Source organism: Dysidea avara, chromosome 12 (genome assembly GCF_963678975.1).
Source record: "Dysidea avara chromosome 12, odDysAvar1.4, whole genome shotgun sequence".
Lineage (NCBI taxonomy): Eukaryota > Metazoa > Porifera > Demospongiae > Dictyoceratida > Dysideidae > Dysidea > Dysidea avara.
Window position 1 is genome coordinate 9,930,475 of NC_089283.1, and position 19,439 is coordinate 9,949,913.

Consider the following 19,439-nt stretch of genomic DNA (forward strand, 5'->3'; position numbering starts at 1 on the left):
TCAATTGTACTGCGGCTAGTTAAATAAAGCACATATACATGCATGCATATCGATTACAAATGGATAGCTATAACTAAAGCAACTGTTCAGTGGACAAAAAATCACAGCCATAGACAGCAAACTATAGATAAGGCAAAAAGCAGTTCTGCTGCAATCTAAAATGGTTTAAGAACTAACATAACAGCTGAGTGACTGTGCACAGATCGACTGATACTGTTGGTAGCACTTTCTTGATCTTCATGGGCCCACAGGTCCCTAACTGATGCAGTATCGGCTGACAATCCAATTTCAGAAAAATAAGCAGTCACATTTTGAGTCTTAGTACCACTGTTCAACAGTATCACTGCAACAGAGTTACCTGATAGTGGTCCTGCCCACACTTCAGCTCCATCAGTGGTCATTTTCACTCTGTGTCCTTGTACTCCTAAAGGATCTTGATTCACAGCAATAACTTCACTGTTGGTCAGGATATCTAGTGCATCTTTGGATATGCTGCGAACATCACAACCAATCAAAAGAGGAGCTTTCATAAGACACCAAAGACTGAAGTGGACAATATACGCATTATGGCTCATTCCTCCATTACCAACCTCCAACATGTCTGGGTCATTCCAACCTCCTGGACCAGCATACTTCCACCACTGATCATTAAGCACAGCTCTACTATACATGCTATCCCAATTGTCCTCTATATCTTCAGTTGTTCGCCAACTGTTTCCAACCTTTGGTGCCCATGTTGCTGGGTCATCTATACCCCACTCACACACAGAATAAAATATAGGCTTATCAGTCTTGTTCAATGCATCTCGCATAACTGGGTAGCGTATTTCTGGTTTGGTGCCATTATCATTGCAATTGTCATACTTCAGATAGTCCACACCCCAACCAGCATATGTTTCAGCATCAATATCCTCATATCCTAATGACCCAGGCCTCTTTTGGCATGTGTGTGTGCCAGCATCACTGTACAGTCCAAACTTCAAACTTTTACTGTGTACATAATCTGCTAGCTGCTTCATGTCAGGAAATTTTTTATGATCTGGTTTGATAGTGTTGTTAGGAAAACGTGCTACTTGCCAGCAATCATCAATGTTCACGTACTGATAACCAGCTGCCTTTAGTCCCTTACTGACCTGTCAGAGAAAATAAAATTGGGAGTATACACGTGACACAGACTCGACTCACCATCGCATCCGCCGTTTCCATGATAAGTCGTGCGCTAACTGAGCAATGAAAATGGTTCCAAGAATTCCATCCCATCTGAGGCGTTCTACCTAGCCCATTTTCAAGTGATAAGCTTGAGTGAAGGATACACGCGAACATCAGCTGCAGTAGCGCCTTCATCTCGGCGATCACTGCGCATGCGTTAAATTAAAAACCATGGCGCTTTATATGGTGAAGGAACGATTAAAGACATTTGAAAATTGTAAGTGGCCTTTCGACGATAAAGCCCCTTGTTCTGTTCAAAAGGTACAGTAAGTGTTGTATTCAGTACTGTGGGATTAGTTTCTGTTGTACTTTAACGCGCCTCGTGTTTTCCGTCATGTGTGAACAAACAAAAATTTGAATCTTGGTGGTCTTATTATTAAAGTTCAGTGATCGAATAATGGTGAAGTCAAAATAGAGCAAGTTTCTTTTATCCAGTCTGTCAGGTTTCTTAATACCTTGAGAATCAAACGTACACAGGTGATTTGCTGTTGACCAGTACTCACAGCACACAACTAGTAGTTTCAAACTCTTGTTTATACGAACTATACTCGAGAAAGTACAAAATGTGACTTGTGTTGTTGGCATTCCATGGACAGTGACTGACTGAGCATATATGCTCAATAGGAACGTATCTAGTATGTATGTTAGTACCAAGCTCCCTTGTGCGCTTCATTGAATGGCTGGCCTCTCTGTTGTAGTATGATACTGATAAAGAGTGGAGTGATCCCAATGTACAGACATCCATATCCTTAGTTACAGAAGACATTTTTATCCTTAGTTATGCTGTTTTCTCTAACTGTACGTGTATAGCTAATGCCTTTGATAGCTAAACTGTCATACTGTTTGTTCCAAACTGGAGGTGCCATATCAATGTGATGTACAGATGTCAAACCAGTGGACATATATAGCTTGATGTTCCAACTCTAAATTTTGTTAAAAGCTAAGGAAGTTGGGCAAGAATTTTCAAGCCCATTAGTTTCATAACCACAAAACCATGTACACAATAGACAATATCTACAATGAAGAAATTTGATGTCATAATTATCAAAATGGCTGTTAGTGTGGGGGCTTCAGAGATTTTAGCACGCAGTATTCAAAATGAATGTTGTCTAGTTCTCTACACTTGGAACTACGGGATAATAAAGGTAAGACGTAGTACACGTACCATGATGATGCAAAACGCATTCCAACAAGGAAAATAGACCGAAAATTTTAAATTCAGACACAAATAGGCTTATTTGTATTGCATTATATACTGTATGTCTCACCTTCACCCGTTTCAAATTTATACATGCTATCACATAGAGAAACGCTATCTCGCCTAATACCTTCCTGTAAAAAGTCCCCACACTAGCATGACCATTTTGTTTTGTGATGTCAGAAAACGTCATTGTGGATATCATCCATAGCATACTTGTTATGTACACCTTAGCAAACTCTCCAAATTAAGGACACAGTAGGAAAACTTTCATAATAAGGACAAAATTCTGGTCCAACAGAGGTGACCCCATTCATTTTACCATTTTCTGAAAGAGAAAACCTTTATATTTACAGGGAGAATGGGCCAAAATGTCTAGGTCCCAAAAATGTCCATTATAAAGAAATTCCTATGTATGTGTAATGAATATAGTGATAGCGGTTTCTCGACAATGCTCGAGCCACAACTGGATTAAAGCCACAACCGTTTACGTCCACACACCACACTTGTATTATCACGTGACATTAATAAACAAGACCCACAATCAGACGTGATATAAGTCTACCTATATACAATGTTACTAAAGTTCACAATCAATCCATGACATCCTTCGGGGCCGCACGAATCAGTGCTGCCCACTGCTTGAGTCTGTTCCGAGCCCTGATAGTGGCATGTCTTGTGGGCCTCTCTGCTGGACGATCACTCGAGTTACTCACATCAATTACATCAGTAGAATTTACAACTTGTCCTTCCTGGGCTTCATTCTCATTCACTTCCAGTGGTATCAAGTGGGCGATGGGCCTATTTGTCCTTCCACTTGCAGTACGGACATCTGCTGCTCTGACATAACCATCTAAACCAACTATCAGTTTTTCCACGACAGTAAGTTTCCACTCCGTTCTTGGTGCATCATCATGAATGATTACAACATCACCAACTTTGACTTCTTGCCTGTTATTTCCACTAGATCGATGGTATTCACGAATAGAGGTCAAATATTCCTTCTTCCATCTAGACTGGAAGTGCTGAAGCAACTGACTCTGTCTCTTTGCAAATTCCTTAACTTGAGGTACTCCGTATGTAGGGTCAACTGTTTCTTCTACTGTCTGATGAGGTAGTGAGGTGATACGTCGTCCACGAATGAGATGAGAAGGTGTAAGAGGCTCCGCATCATCTATATCGGCTGAAACATACGTGAGGGGCCTGTCGTTGAGTACTGCCTCTATTTCTACAATCAGTGTTTGCAGAACAGGGAGAGTAACAAGTACCTTTCCTAACACCTTCTTGAGTGCTGTCTTTGTGAGACCGATCAAGCGCTCCCAAAAACCCCCATACCAGGGGGCTCTCTTTGGAATGAATTTCCATTGCACTCCTAATGTACACCATGACTCACTCATCTGCCTAGTCTTGATAAGTTTCTCTAACTCTCTTGCTGCAGCCTCATAAGTAGAGGCGTTGTCTGATATCATAACACGAGGTAAGGATCGCCGGGCCACAAACCTTCGGAAAGCCTATAAGAAGGTATCAACAGATAAATCATCTACTATTTCTAGATGTATCGCTCTTGATACTCCACATGTGAACAGACACATATACACTTTAGTAATCTCACCCATCTTCTTTACGTGAAGGGCTCCCGTGAAGTCGACTCCCGTGATCTCAAAGGGTCTTGCATCCTTCACTCTTACACTAGGCAGAGGTGGTGGTTCAGGTCTATGATAGGGCCTTCCGGCTACTCGTTTGCAAGATACACACTTATGTAGCAGAGCTTTTACCACTTGCCTGGTAGATGGAATCCTGTATCTCTGTCTAAGAGCTGTCACTGTGGCATTGGCTCCAGAGTGTAGGTAGGTCTTGTGTACATGATATACTATCTAGGATGTAATAGGGTGCTTCTTTGGAAGAAGGTATGGAAACTTAGCTTCATCATCAATAAGTGCATTGTGAATCCTCCTGCCGCAGCAAATGAGATGTCAAAAAAGCTTCAGCTAACGAATCAAGGGGAGGCGCTGCTTTGCTGCATTGTTTGACTTAAGTGCCAGAAACTCTTTCAGGAAGCTAAACTGTTGTACATGTTGAATCCATCTGTAAGCTGCTTCATTGACTTCACTGGAAGTGAGTGGCTGAGAGGTCTTAAGGTTTGGTGCCTTCTGCTTGCAGTTATAAATGAATCAAAGCACATAAGCTGTCACTCGAAGCAACTTTGACCAACTACTGTAGCGGTTAAGGTCAAAAACCAGGCTAATGTTTGCTGGAGGCAGGGAGTCATCCTCAGTGGACTAACTGGTCATAGGCGTCAAGCTGCAAGTACTGCCTTGGTACATAAAGACTAGAAGTCTGCTTCAAATCTGTATTGACACCCTTCCATTCAGTGGTTAATTCAGAGGTCAATGGTTCATCCCACTTCAACTTACTTTGCCACAGCTGTTGCATAAACAATTTTGCCGATATGGTAACTTGGAGTTAGCATACCCAGAGGGTCAAATACTCTTGATAAATCTTGTAAAACTCCTTTCTTGGTTGGCTGTGCTACATCTAGAGATAAAAATGCTCTGTCTGCAAGTCTTAAAGTGTCTTGTGATGTATCCCACATCAAGCCAAGAACATTCACTGTCACTGCTGTGTCTGCAACACCATCTTGTTGAGCTCTAGTTCTGACTTCTGGACTATTAGAAGCCCAGCTCCTTAAATTGAAATGAGCATTTGATATCAATTGTCTTGCATTGTGGTAGTACTCTAAAGCATCTGGTACATTGGAACATCCGGATACAACATTGTCCACATATAAATTGGCTAATATGTCTCTAGAAGTGATGGAGTGCTCATGGTTGAGGTGACAACGCAATGCTGCATGCAGCATGAAAGGTGAGCTCACACAATCAAACAAGACGACATGAAACCTATAAATCTCAAATGAGCTTTCTGGATTGTCTACTTCAGATAACCAGACCAAATGTGTAAACTTGCGGTCTGCTTCCTCTAACTGTACATGAGGGAAGCCTTCTCTATGTCTGTTACATATATTGTGCGTTCTGAAGCGTAGGAGCAGTGTACAAAGGTCAATCAGGAAGGGCGGGCCAACTTCAAGACAGTCATTTAAGCAAGGATGATGTGGTGACTGTCGACAACTGCAGTCGTATACTATCCTGATTGGAGTAGTGGCGGATTCTTTCTTGACTGCGTGGTGTGGTATGAAATGGCAATGCTGGGGTACATCAGATTCTGTAACTTTCTCAATAAATCCACGTGTGAGTTGTTCTGCTATGATGTTGCCGTAAATCTGGAGTAGCTCAGGTGTGCGAGCAAGTTTCCTTGCTAGTGATCTTGTCTGTTTCTCACAAATGCCACGATTTGAGGGGAGATAAGGGTGGTTGTGTTTCCATGGAAACCGGACAATATATGACCCATCTGTCTGATGACACACTGAGGAGTTAATATAGTCAGCAATTCGTTGGTCATTTGCAAGGGAGGCTGAGGATTTGGCAATTGTACCGGTGAACTCTACATTCCAGAAACGATTGGTGTCAGTAACTTCACCAGTTGGACCATTCCCTCGCACAACTCTGTCTTGAACAATCTGCCAATAAAAGTCTGCTCCAACAAGTAGAGATATGTCAAACTTGTCAATAGCTTGCACAGGATGTGCTAGAGGAAGACCACGAAGATACGGATAACAGTCTCCTGGAGATGGTATCAGGTTCTGCAATGGGGCTGCAATCTTCGGTATGACAAGCACAGACATTGGAACTTCTCCATCATTAGTTCGAACTGAAACTGAGGCTAGGTGGCTCTTTGGAGTGGTGCCTCCTCCAAATGCAGAAACGTGAATTATCTGTGACCTGCTCGGTACAATGTGCAGACTTTTGGCTAACTGTTCAGTAATGAACGATTTCTGAGCACCCTCATCGAACAGAATGTGAGCACGACACTGATAGTCTCCTGATTGCACAATGGCAATAGCAGTTTTCAACAAGCAGCCAGTGTTACTGGGAGCTGCATTGGTCAGTGGTGGGATAGCTGGTAGTCCTGTAGTTGATTGTTCTGAAGTATTAGAGGGTAGTGGTTGAAATTCTGATGTAATAGGAGGAATGGGCACTTTGGCTTGTTTGTCATTGTTCTCACAGATACTTGTGTGGTGTCTTCCCTGCATCGTTTGCAACTTGACTTGGATTTGCACTGAGAGACTCCGTGCCGTCCCAAACAATTGAAACACAGATTTTCCTTCCTTACTATGTCAAGCCTTTTCTGTTGGTCTGAAACAGTGTTGCCGGCAGATGGTGAGTGTGTTGTGGAACGGCAATAAATGCAGGACATGGGCTTGGATTGCACTCGGTGTTTTGAAGTGTGATTATATGCTCCTGCGTAAAATGATGCAGTCATAGTTGAAGGTAGGTCCCTATTGGTGTGTTCTGTGGCCGTGTCAAGTGGTGTGCCTGATTCCAGGACTTTAATCTCTGTCAAAACACTCTCTCTAAGTTGGTCTAGTGTCCAATCTTGGTTAGCGTGTGACCTAGCCATGTTTCGTCTGGTCTCCATAGGTAACTTATCATACATGATGGTAACAAGTAGGGTACTGTATGACTCTTCAGGAGTGCCTAGTGCACTTAGACCTCAGATGTGACTTTCCACGGTATCGTGAAAATGTCTTAAGCTGGATACAGTATTATTAGGCTTTGGCAAATTTGAAAGTGCTCTCATGTGAGCATGAACTATTTTGTGAGGTTGCCCAAAACATTCTTGTAGTAGTGACACTGCTTGTTGATAGTTGGCACTGGTAAGTGTAAAACCAGAAATAGTATGTGAGGCTTCATTGTGCAGCTACGCACGGAGATAGTTAAACTTCTGGACATCATCTAGCACAGAGTTTGAATGAACTGCTGCATTAAATGCATCCCAAAAGCTCTGCCATGTGAGGGGATCTCCAGAGAAAGTAAGTAGGTGCAACTTGGGTAGTCGGCTTACTTGATCTCTGTGAGTAGTTACTACTGTGGGTTCAAGCAGAGGTGGTTGCTCAATTGGTGGTACTAACGCTGGGGCAGAAGCATTCAGGGTTGGTGTAGTCATTGCATCGAGAACACTCTTGATTTGACTTATCTTGTCACTAATGGCTTCCTGTATTGCCGCACTCTCTATAATTTCAGCCTCTAGATCATCTTCACCTTGAATAGTGGCCATTATCTCCTTGTCCATATCTCGCAATAATGCTCCACGCTCATTGAATTGTTCGACTGAACTAGTAAGAGTAGCTATTTGCTTCTTACTGAGTCTTTCTTCAGAGTCGATAATGGGATCCACTTTGTTAAAGAGGCGCATTAAATGGGATCTGTAACCCTTCCGTGAGGTCTTCTTGCGTTGTAGCTCTTCCATTGTGGCGGTGATCACTCTAGGAAGACAAAACACAAAAACAACTGGTGATCAATGGTGATTCGCTCGCCTTATCAGGTACCATTATCAATTCCACGTGCCACGGTACCACAGCTTCTAGGTGACTGGTTAGAATCAAGGAGTGACGATAAGGCTAACGAACGGGTCACAGCGCCAATGTAATGAATATAGTGATAGCGGTTTCTCGACGATGCTCGAGCCACAACCGGATTAAAGCCACGACTGTTCGCGTCCACACACCACACTTGTATTATCACGTGACATTAATAAACAAGACCCACAATCAGACATGATATAAGTCTACCTATATACAATGTTACTAAAGTTCACAATTAATCCATGACAGTATGTTCACTATGCTGTATGTATAGTGTCTAGTACATACATGTGTAGTGAGTGCATGTGTAGGCATGCGTATTATGTACGTGTGTGTGTTAGGGCTGGGACGAATATTGAAATTTACCTTCGAATGTTCACTTGTAAAATGTTCGAACATTCAAAGCTTCGGTGTTAGCTTTCAAGTTACAGGTTTTCTTGTACTTACTATCATCCTTCTTAAGTTTTATTTTTCTAGTCCTATTTAATAAGTTTGCAAGCATTGGGAAGTGCATAGCAGCAGTACTAAATGACGCAATTGATCGATTGCAATGGGTGTGTCCGCTATACTGCAATCATGCATAGGTAAACACCAACTAATGGCTAAACGGACATTTTCCTGCAATATCTATCACTTTATAAGGTGTTCCAAGGCTATAACTATGGTAGAAAGCTAAACTGTGATGGTTTAAAAGTGGGCGTGGCACTCGCGAAAAGACAAACATCAGTTGCACAAGATCAATAAGCAGCTGCAATAAAGACAATGATGTTTATTTGTAATTCTTTTGTAAACAATGAGTGCATTACAAAGCTTCAAAGGATACTTTTAAATTCGAAGTTTACTTAACCTTCAACCCACCGAAACATACAAAGCTTCGTCCCAGCCCCAGTGTGTGTGTGTGAGAGAGAGGAAGCACAGCCAGGTGGTCAGAGCACCAACTTGGTAATTACAAGGTTCCAACGTTCGATGCTCCATGATTCCCAGCTGCTGTTGTGTTCCTTGTAAACTAAAAAGGAGCAGCGGGAAAGGATATGGCCAATTTAGAGCGACTATTGCCTTTCCTTACTAATAATGTTACTGAACAATGGTACAGGACAGTCTACTTCACCTCCTTAACCCATGAGTGAGCAGCTAACTCCTTACAAAAATATTTCTATTAAGGAGATTCAAATAATAGCCATGGCATTTATTCAATTGCAAGGGCTTCATGTATACCTTTCTTTTCTTTACGGACACAGTGCAGCCACTATTCAAATGTGGCTATTGCCATTACCCGCCCGATGCTCTACCACTTGGTTGAGACATCATAACCAAGTGGTAGAGCACCGGATTAGTAATCAGAAAATTCCAGGTTCAATGCTTGGTTATGCCCAGTTGCTGCTGTTGTGAGAAAGAAACTTTGCTCACATTGCTCTAGTCTATGATACCTGATAACCTGGTGTCGACTGGGGAAACAGCCCACCAAGCTGTAACATCAATGGATACCTGAATATTCCAACTGTCCTTGTCTCACATATCAGGTGAAGGTCCAGGTGGGACTTGGGGCACCCACACCTTCATCTGCCTGCAGGTTACTAGTTCTGCCCCAGGAGGATTTGTCTGTACTGACCCATAGCACCTCAGTATAGTGCACATGTGTCCCAGTAGTGGTTCTCTGGGTAGGCATGGGGATTTGCTTATTTATTTATTAAGGCTTTACAGCACAAGTGCTGAAGGCCTGTAGAACACTTGGTCCTACAGCCTGTTTAAAGTTGTTACAGAAAGTGTGTTTGAAAAGGTGGAAAATTTTAAGTGTGCAAATGTTTAGTGAGTGCATGCGTATGTATTGCATGTGCTTCTATCTGTCCTCACGAACATTCACCCAGCAGTCATAAACAGGCGGACTCCTAAATTAATCTGTAACTACCTCACTTTCCTGAGCATTCTACAATGTGGTAATGATATGATGCTATATAAATGTTTAAAGTGACATTCAAGGTTTTTCCCAAGCTTGTATCTTCTTTACAATATACATTACTGTAGGTAGCAGAAGCAGGGTTCTACTATGTGAATGGGACAGAGGACACTACAGTGTGTGTAGTGTGTCAGAAGGAGCTGGAAGGCTGGGAGGAAGGAGACTCTCCTTTGTGAGTGCATCTCTTATACAGTAGATACCATGGATCATTGATAATAATATTATAGGAAGGAACATCAAAAACATTCTCCTGATTGTCCATTTCTCACTATTGCTGATCCTTATAAATTAAGTTTACGTCAAGTAATAAGTCTGGAAACTTATGCACTGGAATGTATTAAAGTAAGTGGATACAGTGAACTCTTGTTAATAACACCTTATCTGCTTGACATGGTCACTGTAATAAGATGGTCTTATTAAAAAGGTTGTTACTAAGTGAGGTTTCATTATACAAGACTATTACACATGAGAACAAAAATATGGCCTATATTGAGGTGACCTTCCTAATTTATTTGTTGGCATAAGAGCAGGTGAAGTGGCCATCCCAGTGGAATATTTGTGACCGTCTCAGCAAAACCTGTGTACCGTATGGAGGGAAACTTTGGCGCCATTAAAATTTGGCAAATTACCATGAATATGCCAAATTTTCCCCATCCAAATATTTTGCTAGTGAAGAAAACAGCAAACCAAGCCTTGAACTAAACAATTTCCTGCTTGACCAAGGGCTACTGGGCCAGGCATCAAACTAGAGCAAAGCCTGCTTCAACTACTTTACCAGGTAGCTAGCTGTATCCGTGATCCTCCAACCTCGCCTCGGAACAGGCATGACAAGTAGCGAGTGTTACCATATCAAGTACGATATTCACTATTCCAGAGGGTGTAGATCTACTGTCTATATAGTACCTTTTAGTTGATTGCTGACTCCAGGCGCCAAAGAAGCGTGGCACTCCAGATACTTGCTTCAGGCACAGCAATTAGTAATATAATTAATTAAATAGGGTGTGCACTTTGCTAACAATTCGCCAAATTTTATTTTGCCAACAATGACATTTTGCTTGATTTGCCAAATTTTCCTCTCCAAAGTTTCCCTCCATACAGTAGTTTGCTCAATTTCTAATGTTTTAGTATTATCTACTGTGCTACTAGTCCAAAGAATGGTTTATCAAAATTTCAGCCTATTATGTTGAGTAGTTTTAGAATTACGTATAGTGCTAGGCAGTACCATAACTTTGTTTGCATTCATCTACAGGGTTGGCATTTGGCTTAAAATGTTCACCATGAATTGGCAAATCCACCAATGTATAGTTATAGCCCACACATACAAACGTTATAAATGAAGAAATGACAATGATCTTATAAAAAATGCATGTGGCATGCATACCTTTGGGGACGAAACAGATATTCAGATTCTCCATGAGCAGGCAAATAAGATGGTATATATGTTTAATTGAAACTTCCTTTTCCCTGAGTAATGACTTTATTAAAACTTGCATTTTTTCTTTGCTTCACCTATTAATAGTATGCTTGTGCGAACTATTGCTGAGAGGGTCACATTTGGGACCAACTTGACATGGTTACTTTTATGAAAGTTTGACAACCACAATGATTCTGATTAATATTTGTCTATTCTAATTATGTAACAGAAAAGAAAGATGGCTAACACTAAAGAGAAGATGATGAAGAATGTTGAGCACCTTCTAGAAGTGTTCGACAAACATATGCCAACAAAATGACAGAGTGTATCATTTGTATCTTATCCACATTTATATACTGCTATAATACCATACCCCTTCGTACCAGTAACACATGTTTTGTTTATGTATAGATATTCTAAATAGCATTTACCTGATCTAACTGTACAAGTAGTCACGTAGTTAATTGAGTCCAACATATTCAACTCAACACCCTAAGTAAAGCCAAGTATGGATTGGTAGCTACACTCACACATCCCAGAACCCTAACAAATCATCTTTCATGCATACGTATGTGGTTTCCTAACAGTTAGTAACTAAGAAGGTTAGTGCCACATAATCCATACTTTCAGACATGAACAAGACAAAGGGCTTTGACAACACTGTGGAACCTAACACAAGAACCGACTTTTATCACATACAGTAAGGTTTCTTTTTCAGAGGTAGCACATGTATATCTACATTACTGACCCTATCATAAGGTGGACTTAAACTGTAACACTGGAGGTGATAGCGAACAGCTCAGATAGTTTTGTAGATTTATATAGTTAAAAATCTGTGTTATACAAGTGATTCTGTTGCAGTAGAAACATTACAAACAAACAAATGTCAAAAGCATCTTCTGCGTATCTCTGCTTTGTTAAAGTCTGACCACAGTTCAGTGATGGCTGCAGGTCCATATCTCCACGTATTGATCATCAGAGAAGGACTAACATTCTCTATAAAATGTGTCCAACCACGAGGCAAGTACAGTACCTCTCCTGAATGAACTACAAAACTAATTGGGTTGGTCTTAGCATAAAGCGGGTATTTCTCCAAGTCTGGTTTCTCTAAGCTACTGAGTGCAGAGCTCCATTCTAGCGATCCCTTGGTTTTGGTATAGTAAAGATTTTCATAGTCTTGTGGTGAGAATATAGTCCAGCGTTTGTCTCCCAGTATTTGATATGCAAAGTTGTCCTTACTGTCGATGTGGCCTTGAGTGAAAGTCCCAGGTACGCCAATCCTACAGATGTGAAATAAAGAGAGCAATATTGTTCCAACTAATTTACAAATCTGGATTTATTCATGCAACAACTCATGAACTACAAGTATCCTCCATAATAATATAACAGCTCTACCTGCTGGCTACACTGCCAAATGTGTAGTCAGCACAAGCCAGCCTACCTGTTAAGGTGCCTGGCTCGCCACAACTACCGTAAACGGGGAAAGTTTCACGTTTTTCATGGTTTCAAAGCAAACCGTGAAAGTTTCCCTGCTAAATTAATAATTTACAGTGTACTATATAGCTATGTTTAAGCTCTACCGCGAAACTTTCCCCGTTTACGGTATGAGTCAAACCTGACTTAGAAGGTAGTGTGAGGTAGAATATATACATCACACCAGATAAATGCTTTCTACTCTACTGCTCATTCAATACTGATCTTGCTAGTGAAGGAACACACAATCGTGTTTAGTCTGATTGCTCTATTAGAATTGCTGCTGTATTATATACTTGCATAAAATTCATTCAAGTTGTATTCCAGATTTGTTACACAAATGACTGCCAGATAACCCATTTGATTATTCGCACATCTTATTGTAGAGACTTTTCAGGAACCAAAAAGTAAAACCTTGTTGACATACAAGCATGTGAACTTGGTAAAAATCTACTCGTGAACAAAAAAGCAGCTAACACGTGAAAATTTGCACTAACAAAAACTGTAAAGTTGTGAAGCATTATACCGTAACAGGAGCCAATCATTACGACAGGAGTACATAAGCACCACAAGCCTTGTGGTATCACATACTCCTGATGATGATACTTAGTTCATGACACATGGTTATCCTAGCCTATTTGAACAATTGCTATTTTTTCATCATGAATGATACCATGTGACTTGCCACCCACAACAGACAGCATATGTAAATTTAATGACGTACAACACAGAAGCAGGAATGTATATGGTCCCTTATACTTATTCTAAAAGTAACCAGTGACATTGACTTTGAATGTCAGCCTACAGAGCCACATTTTCGAATCATCGTTCTGTAACATGAACTCTAAGTAAACAGTAGCTAGCTATATTTAGTATAGTGATTTAATTATGTAGTTTAAGGTAATTTGGTAAATGACTGATCTGATTTTCTTGAGACTGGTGAAACATGAACATCTACCCATGTAAAGTCAAAACATTGCCACCAGACAGTGTTTGCAGTATTAGCATGGCCTGTCTTGGTAGCAGCAAAAGACTAATGCGCCTATCAATGTACCCTTGGGCATAGGTAGGGCTGTACAGGGGGAAATGACATGAAACTGTTGCCCCACCATGGGACATTTAACAACCATTATTTTTTGTTGCTATATTTTCTACGTCAAATCCTGTGTTGCAGCTGGGGCTTACTGGTGGGGATTTGAAACACTAGGTTTGCCCTCCTACCATGGGACATTTGACTGTAAAATGACCACCATAGCCCCCCCCCCCCCCATATATGCCCAAGGAGGGGGGTTAGTGGGGCAATACATTGAGAGGTGCAAAAATTCACCCAAGCAGTTGATTTAAAAAAAAAACAGTATTGGTGGAATTTTAACCCACTTATGTGGTCAATGTCATAAATACACTTTAACTTGATTGCTGCTACTTTTGGCCACACAAACTACACTTACCATGCAGTTGGTTCCAGGTAGCACTGCTTATGAGAGCCTGGATAAAATGGTGGGTAATGGAATTCCTCATCCAATGCTTCTTTAGGGATAATTCTCTGCTTTGTAATGTACAACCCTTCTTCTCCCTTCTTGGGTTTTCGTTTGCCAGTAGCAACGTCAATGAAGTCAGCAAGTGAGACGGATGTTCGGCCAATCACTTGCTTACCATAAGAAGTCTTCTTAGTGGAATAGTTTCCTTGTCTAGTGTTGTGAAATACTTGATGTCCATATCTAGCTCTTAACATATCCCAGTTCCAGTCAGCTAAACGTGTTCCTACTAGCATATCAGTGAAGATGACTGGCAGGCCAACAGGAGCAATGTAGCTACGAAATGCTTCGGGTGTTGGGGTTTTAATGCGAGGCACATCCCTGATACGTGGTAAAAGACTGCTTAGAGCTACTACAGTTTCAAATGCTGCACGCGAACTGGACTGATTAACCGATAAAATTTTCTGTAGTTCAACTTGCAATCCTAATCTCTTTGAGGAATCCTCTGCTTTCGTTTCATCGTAATCGGAGAACACCTTCAGGTTTAGGTCCAGTGTGTCACTCCTTTCAACCGAATCCCTCTTTCTTAGAATCGTGTATTGTCCAGCAAATAAACCGAGCATTGGCCATAATGCCAACGTGAATGCCAAAGCAAAGAAGATCGTAGCGAACCGCCTTCTCATGTTGGCATGTGTTGGGCAAGATGGGGTGTTGATCAACACTACGCGTAAAAAAATATCGTAACCACGAGAGAAAACGGAATAGATAACGGAGAAATTTGCCACTCCCATTTATTTTGTTTACAGTCGCGCAGTTCAAATGAATCACGTGTATCTCCGTCCTCCTGCTTGCTAGCTGCTGCAAGATTGTGCCTGCACACCTATAGGTACGGAAACTGATTTCTGGCCACTGGTTTCGTTTTTCACTCCTAAGATCAGCAATCAGATGTTTAGGTGGGTGTAGTATCTATGATTAGGGCATAGATCCTTTACACTCGAGCTCTATGATTAGGGATGTAGATCATCTAAGGGAAGATTTAGAAACAACACCGGTCGATCTCATCCAGATAGAGACCAGACTGCCATCACTTATGCAGTAACTGTTATTGTTTTTGTGCTTTTAATTCATTTGTTTTATGCCATGTTATATAATTGAAGTATCATGTGGGGTGTCTAAAAAATGTAATTTATTTGTGTGTGTTTTGTCTTTGTATGCTTTTTGTACTCTGGCATGGAAGAATGGCTATGCCGGCCGAATGTCATGAGTTTAAACAAAAAATCAAATCAAAATCAATAAAAAGGAGACTACTGGGAAGTTTATGTTCATTTCGGAACCGAAAAATGTATACCTATATCAGTATGTGTGCCTGTCCTGGAAAGTGTCCCAACAAGACTTTAGTACCAGATGAGTGGATACAGACAGATAAGTGTTTGTACAGACATTCTCTATCTGGTAAGGTGGTGAATTTACAACTGGCTCCCCTCAAAGTTGCCATTGACTAGCACACCATATATAGCTACTACTACAATTCCTTGTAATGGTTTGGTGCTGGGAAGTATTGATGACAAGTGTAAGGGTATGGCCATGTGGCAGCCTACATATTGGTATTGGTAGTACCAAGGAGGTGGAAGATGGAAATATTGTTCTTCACTATATCTGCTACAACTTCTGATGGTGGAAAATCATTACTGCTGGTGATAACAGGATGATCCTGAAAGCTAAACAAGCTTGTCCACATTGGTAAACATTTACAGCGCAGCAGTTATATACATGATGTGACTGCTTAAGCTGCCCTTCATGACTCTTGCCTGTAGCATATTTCAAACCTTCTTTTTGTATTGTTTTTATCCCTATATATGCACATTATTGATTTGTTTGCCTTGTGTTGTATTAGTCTCTCGCCCACGTTGCCTATCCATTACCATCCTTTACTCTTGGTTCTGGGAGTAAGGATGTGACCACACAGCTTAGCCTCAGTGGCTGTAGGAAGTCTCGCACTTAAACAATTACTGCAACCAAATACTGAACATCCTAGCAGTATATATCAGCGTTGTAAGTGGGCCGGGTCATCCGGGTTATCCGGGTCACATTTTGTCTGGGTCAAATGGGTCTTATCCACTTCACTGAATATCTGGGTCTGACCCGGATGAGATCACGTGTGACGATAAGTTAACAAGCTCGATTGTATTGGTGGAAATGCAGTTGTAAACACTCAAGAAACTTACGTGGAGCCACACCCACCATTCAAGAATATGTTTGCTGTCTGTGCGGGGCATGTAGAACCACGCCCACTTATCGGAATTGTATCAGCTGTGCTCTGTGGGCATGCATTAGTCTGGCGTAGCCGACCCGGGCGCGTAACGCGAGGGTCTGGTGACAGTCGCATTCAGTACCTGTGCCAGCCTTACGAAAAACTGGTGCGTCCAATCAGATCTCTTAGTGACCAATTAACAACATTCTATGACGTTATTCCGATTTGGCCACTGATTATGGCGAGCTTCTCATGTCTTTTCTACAACCAGCACAAATGTAAGGGTTTGTAGAGGAAATAGACGTCATTCAAGTGCAAGTACAGTAGCTGTCGCGCTCTGTTACCGGAAATTGTCCAAGTGTTTCGCGCGTATTTTCAAATTTAATTGCATTCCATCTGCACAGGTACTGAATTCGGCTGTCACCAGACCCTCGCGCTACGCACGCGGGTCGGCTACGCCAGACTAGGCATCATCAGATTTGTGTTGCTACTTGGCATGCCGTAAACTTACGTGGAGCCACACCCACTTGATAATACGTACGTGGAGCCACACCTACTTGAGAATACGTAGCTACCCACTAGTCTGGCGGCGCCCGCCCCTTCGCATGCCAGACTAGCTACCCACTTCTTGCAGACAATCTCCTTTCTATAGTGTAAAATAAATGTAGGGCTGACTAGTGGAACTTGTGGACTTTTAATCTAGTCTTGGGGCACGCCTCTATTTTAATTAAACCAGGTCAGATCCGGGTCCCATCCGGATTACTATTCAGGCCAGTGGGTCAAACGGGTCAACAGTACTGACCCACCCACTTACAAGTCAACGCTAATATATATCCAGTTTAATAGAATAGAAAGCATGTTAGACTACATTCACAACTACTGTTTGGTGTCCAGTCGTACTCCAATTTTAGCACCCATGAATTTCCTTACAGGGCTTTATTGCATGTTGCTGCGACTCACTGCAAGTATATACTTACATGTGCAACGTGAATGGCAACAATCATTGAGAGAATCATACAAGGCCAGCAGCAACTGAGTGTACTGCTGCTACATAGCTGCATATGTTTCAGCACAGATTTTGCTACTAACATGCATCCTGTCTACATGTTGTTGCTGCTCAGTGGCCAGCGCTCCTTGCTGTTTGCTATGCTGCTGGTGCATGCTACTCCTTTTTTCTGCTGTTGCTATACTTTTAATTGTTTGCTGTTATACCATTGCTTGTGGTTAGTGCTTGCTGATATACTGATGCTTGTTGTGCTGTTGTTGCTTGTTGCCAGCTGCTTTTTGTTGCTTATGCTGTTCCCGGCATGTTTGCTACAATTCGCCTTCAGGGCCGCCCAGAGAAATTAAGGGGCCCAGGGCAAAGAGTTAAAGTGGGGCCCTTGACCCAAGTTGTAAGGTGAAGACCAAAAAAAAAAAAAAAGGTCGCAACCTGCTGGTAATGACAATAACTACCCATCACCAACCATATCTCCTTATCTATAAGCTTGCTACACTGCTCCTCTGAAGAATACTGTGACTGCTCTATTAGAGTATTTAGATCTGACTGCTCTATTAGAGTATATCGATCTTTTAAACAGGTATTCAGGGGGCCCTTCATGGGGCCTCCTGGGGCCCCTTTCAGGCTGGGGCCCGGGACAAAATGCCCCAGTTGCCCCCCCCCCCCCCCCCTGTGGGCGGCCCTGCTCGCCTTCCTGTGGTAGCAACTTTTGCAGCTCTGCTGCAGCATAGATAGTATATCTATCTATCTATGGCTGCAGTGTATAACTGCAATGCTTTGTTAGCAATGCGTAGTCTACATCTTCCTGCATAAACATGCCCTGAAAGCATGCATGTATGGGTCCTTTTTCTTCTATGCCGGACAGGGGTGCATGTGGTAGACTCGTGAATTCATTTACCGAAAAACTTTAAACTTGGCCCCTCCTTCAATTAGGTCTAGTTCGTAGTGAAAGGTCAAATCGAAATGGATGGAACGTTGATAGGTTTATCCATCCTCCTGCTTGCTGGGACTGTCCTAGCTGCTGCTCCAACTTGCAAGAAGATCAACGATTGTGCCTGCACGCCTACAGATACGAATCAAACTGGAGTTATCAATTTCTGGCCGCTCGTGAACAACACTAAGGCTCAAGCGGTTTATATGGTTAATGGAACATCCAACATAACGAAGGATGAATACACGTTTATGTTCAACCCTTGTGTTGGCTTTTCCGTAAGTTCATCTGTGACTGGTAATCCTTGCACAAACGATCTGATCTGCCAAAAAGCTGTCAAGTACAATTTTACATACAATCTGGGAGCAGTTGCTTCTACTATGTTTTCTTATGATGCTAAGGGTAACCTGATGGCTAACTACTATTCCAAGTCAACAATCAACAGGACATCGGTGGTACGGTTGATCTGTGATGAAAAGGAAACTACTGGAAAGTTTGTGTACGTTTCTGAACCCAAGACGTACAACTATGAGTTCAACTTTACCAGTATGTGTGCATGTCCTGGAAAGTGCCCCAACAAGACTTTAGTACCAGACGAGTGGATACAGGCAGATAAGTGTTTGTACAGGCAAATGAGATCTGGCAAGGTAGTGAATTTACAAGGACTAGACACTCCCCTCAAAGTTGCTGCTGACGAGCACACAACCTACTACTATAATCCTTGTAATGGACTGGAGCTGGGAAACCTTGATGAGAAGTGCAAGGATGTTTCTGTGTGTAAACAAGACATGTCCACATCCCCACCAACATATACTGGTATTGGTAGTAAGGAGGTGGAGGTGACTGAGGACAATGGAGACATTGTTCTTCACTATCCTGCAACCACTGATGGTGGAAAGTGTTTTGATGTAAAGTTGATCTGTGATCAGTCAGCTGATGATCCAATACTCACTACTGCTGGTGATAGCAAGATAATCCTAAAGACTAAACAAGCTTGTCGCCAGTGATACTTGTGTGACCAACGAAACTGAACAATTTTGTGTTATGACTGA

General features: G+C 41.9%; 3 protein-coding genes and 1 long non-coding RNA gene across 4 annotated transcripts; 2 read left to right on the top strand and 2 right to left on the bottom strand.

Annotated features, from left to right (window-relative positions):
* On the bottom strand, positions 1-1,383 carry LOC136240303 (uncharacterized). The gene is made up of 2 exons (XM_066031248.1): positions 1,186-1,383; positions 1-1,133 (listed from the first exon to the last, which is right to left on the bottom strand). The coding sequence occupies exons 1-2, from the start codon at positions 1,342-1,344 to the stop codon at positions 156-158; spliced, it is 1,137 nt and encodes a 378-aa protein (XP_065887320.1). The 5' UTR covers positions 1,345-1,383; the 3' UTR covers positions 1-155.
* LOC136240305 (baculoviral IAP repeat-containing protein 5.2-A-like) lies at positions 1,328-11,692 on the top strand. Its single transcript, XM_066031250.1, has 4 exons — positions 1,328-1,470; positions 9,912-10,015; positions 10,071-10,185; positions 11,487-11,692. Exons 1-4 carry the CDS (start codon positions 1,381-1,383, stop codon positions 11,574-11,576), a joined length of 399 nt encoding a protein of 132 aa, XP_065887322.1. The 5' UTR covers positions 1,328-1,380; the 3' UTR covers positions 11,577-11,692.
* Positions 11,693-12,056: 364 nt separating this feature from the next.
* LOC136240978 (HSPB1-associated protein 1-like) lies at positions 12,057-14,970 on the bottom strand. The gene is made up of 2 exons (XM_066032072.1): positions 14,179-14,970; positions 12,057-12,537 (listed from the first exon to the last, which is right to left on the bottom strand). Exons 1-2 carry the CDS (start codon positions 14,886-14,888, stop codon positions 12,144-12,146), a joined length of 1,104 nt encoding a protein of 367 aa, XP_065888144.1. The 5' UTR covers positions 14,889-14,970; the 3' UTR covers positions 12,057-12,143.
* Positions 14,971-15,009: 39 nt separating this feature from the next.
* LOC136240979 (uncharacterized) lies at positions 15,010-15,390 on the top strand. Its single transcript, XR_010694068.1, has 2 exons — positions 15,010-15,158; positions 15,217-15,390. It is a non-coding gene; the product is annotated as an uncharacterized lncRNA (long non-coding RNA).
* The last annotated feature ends 4,049 nt before the right edge of the window (positions 15,391-19,439 follow it).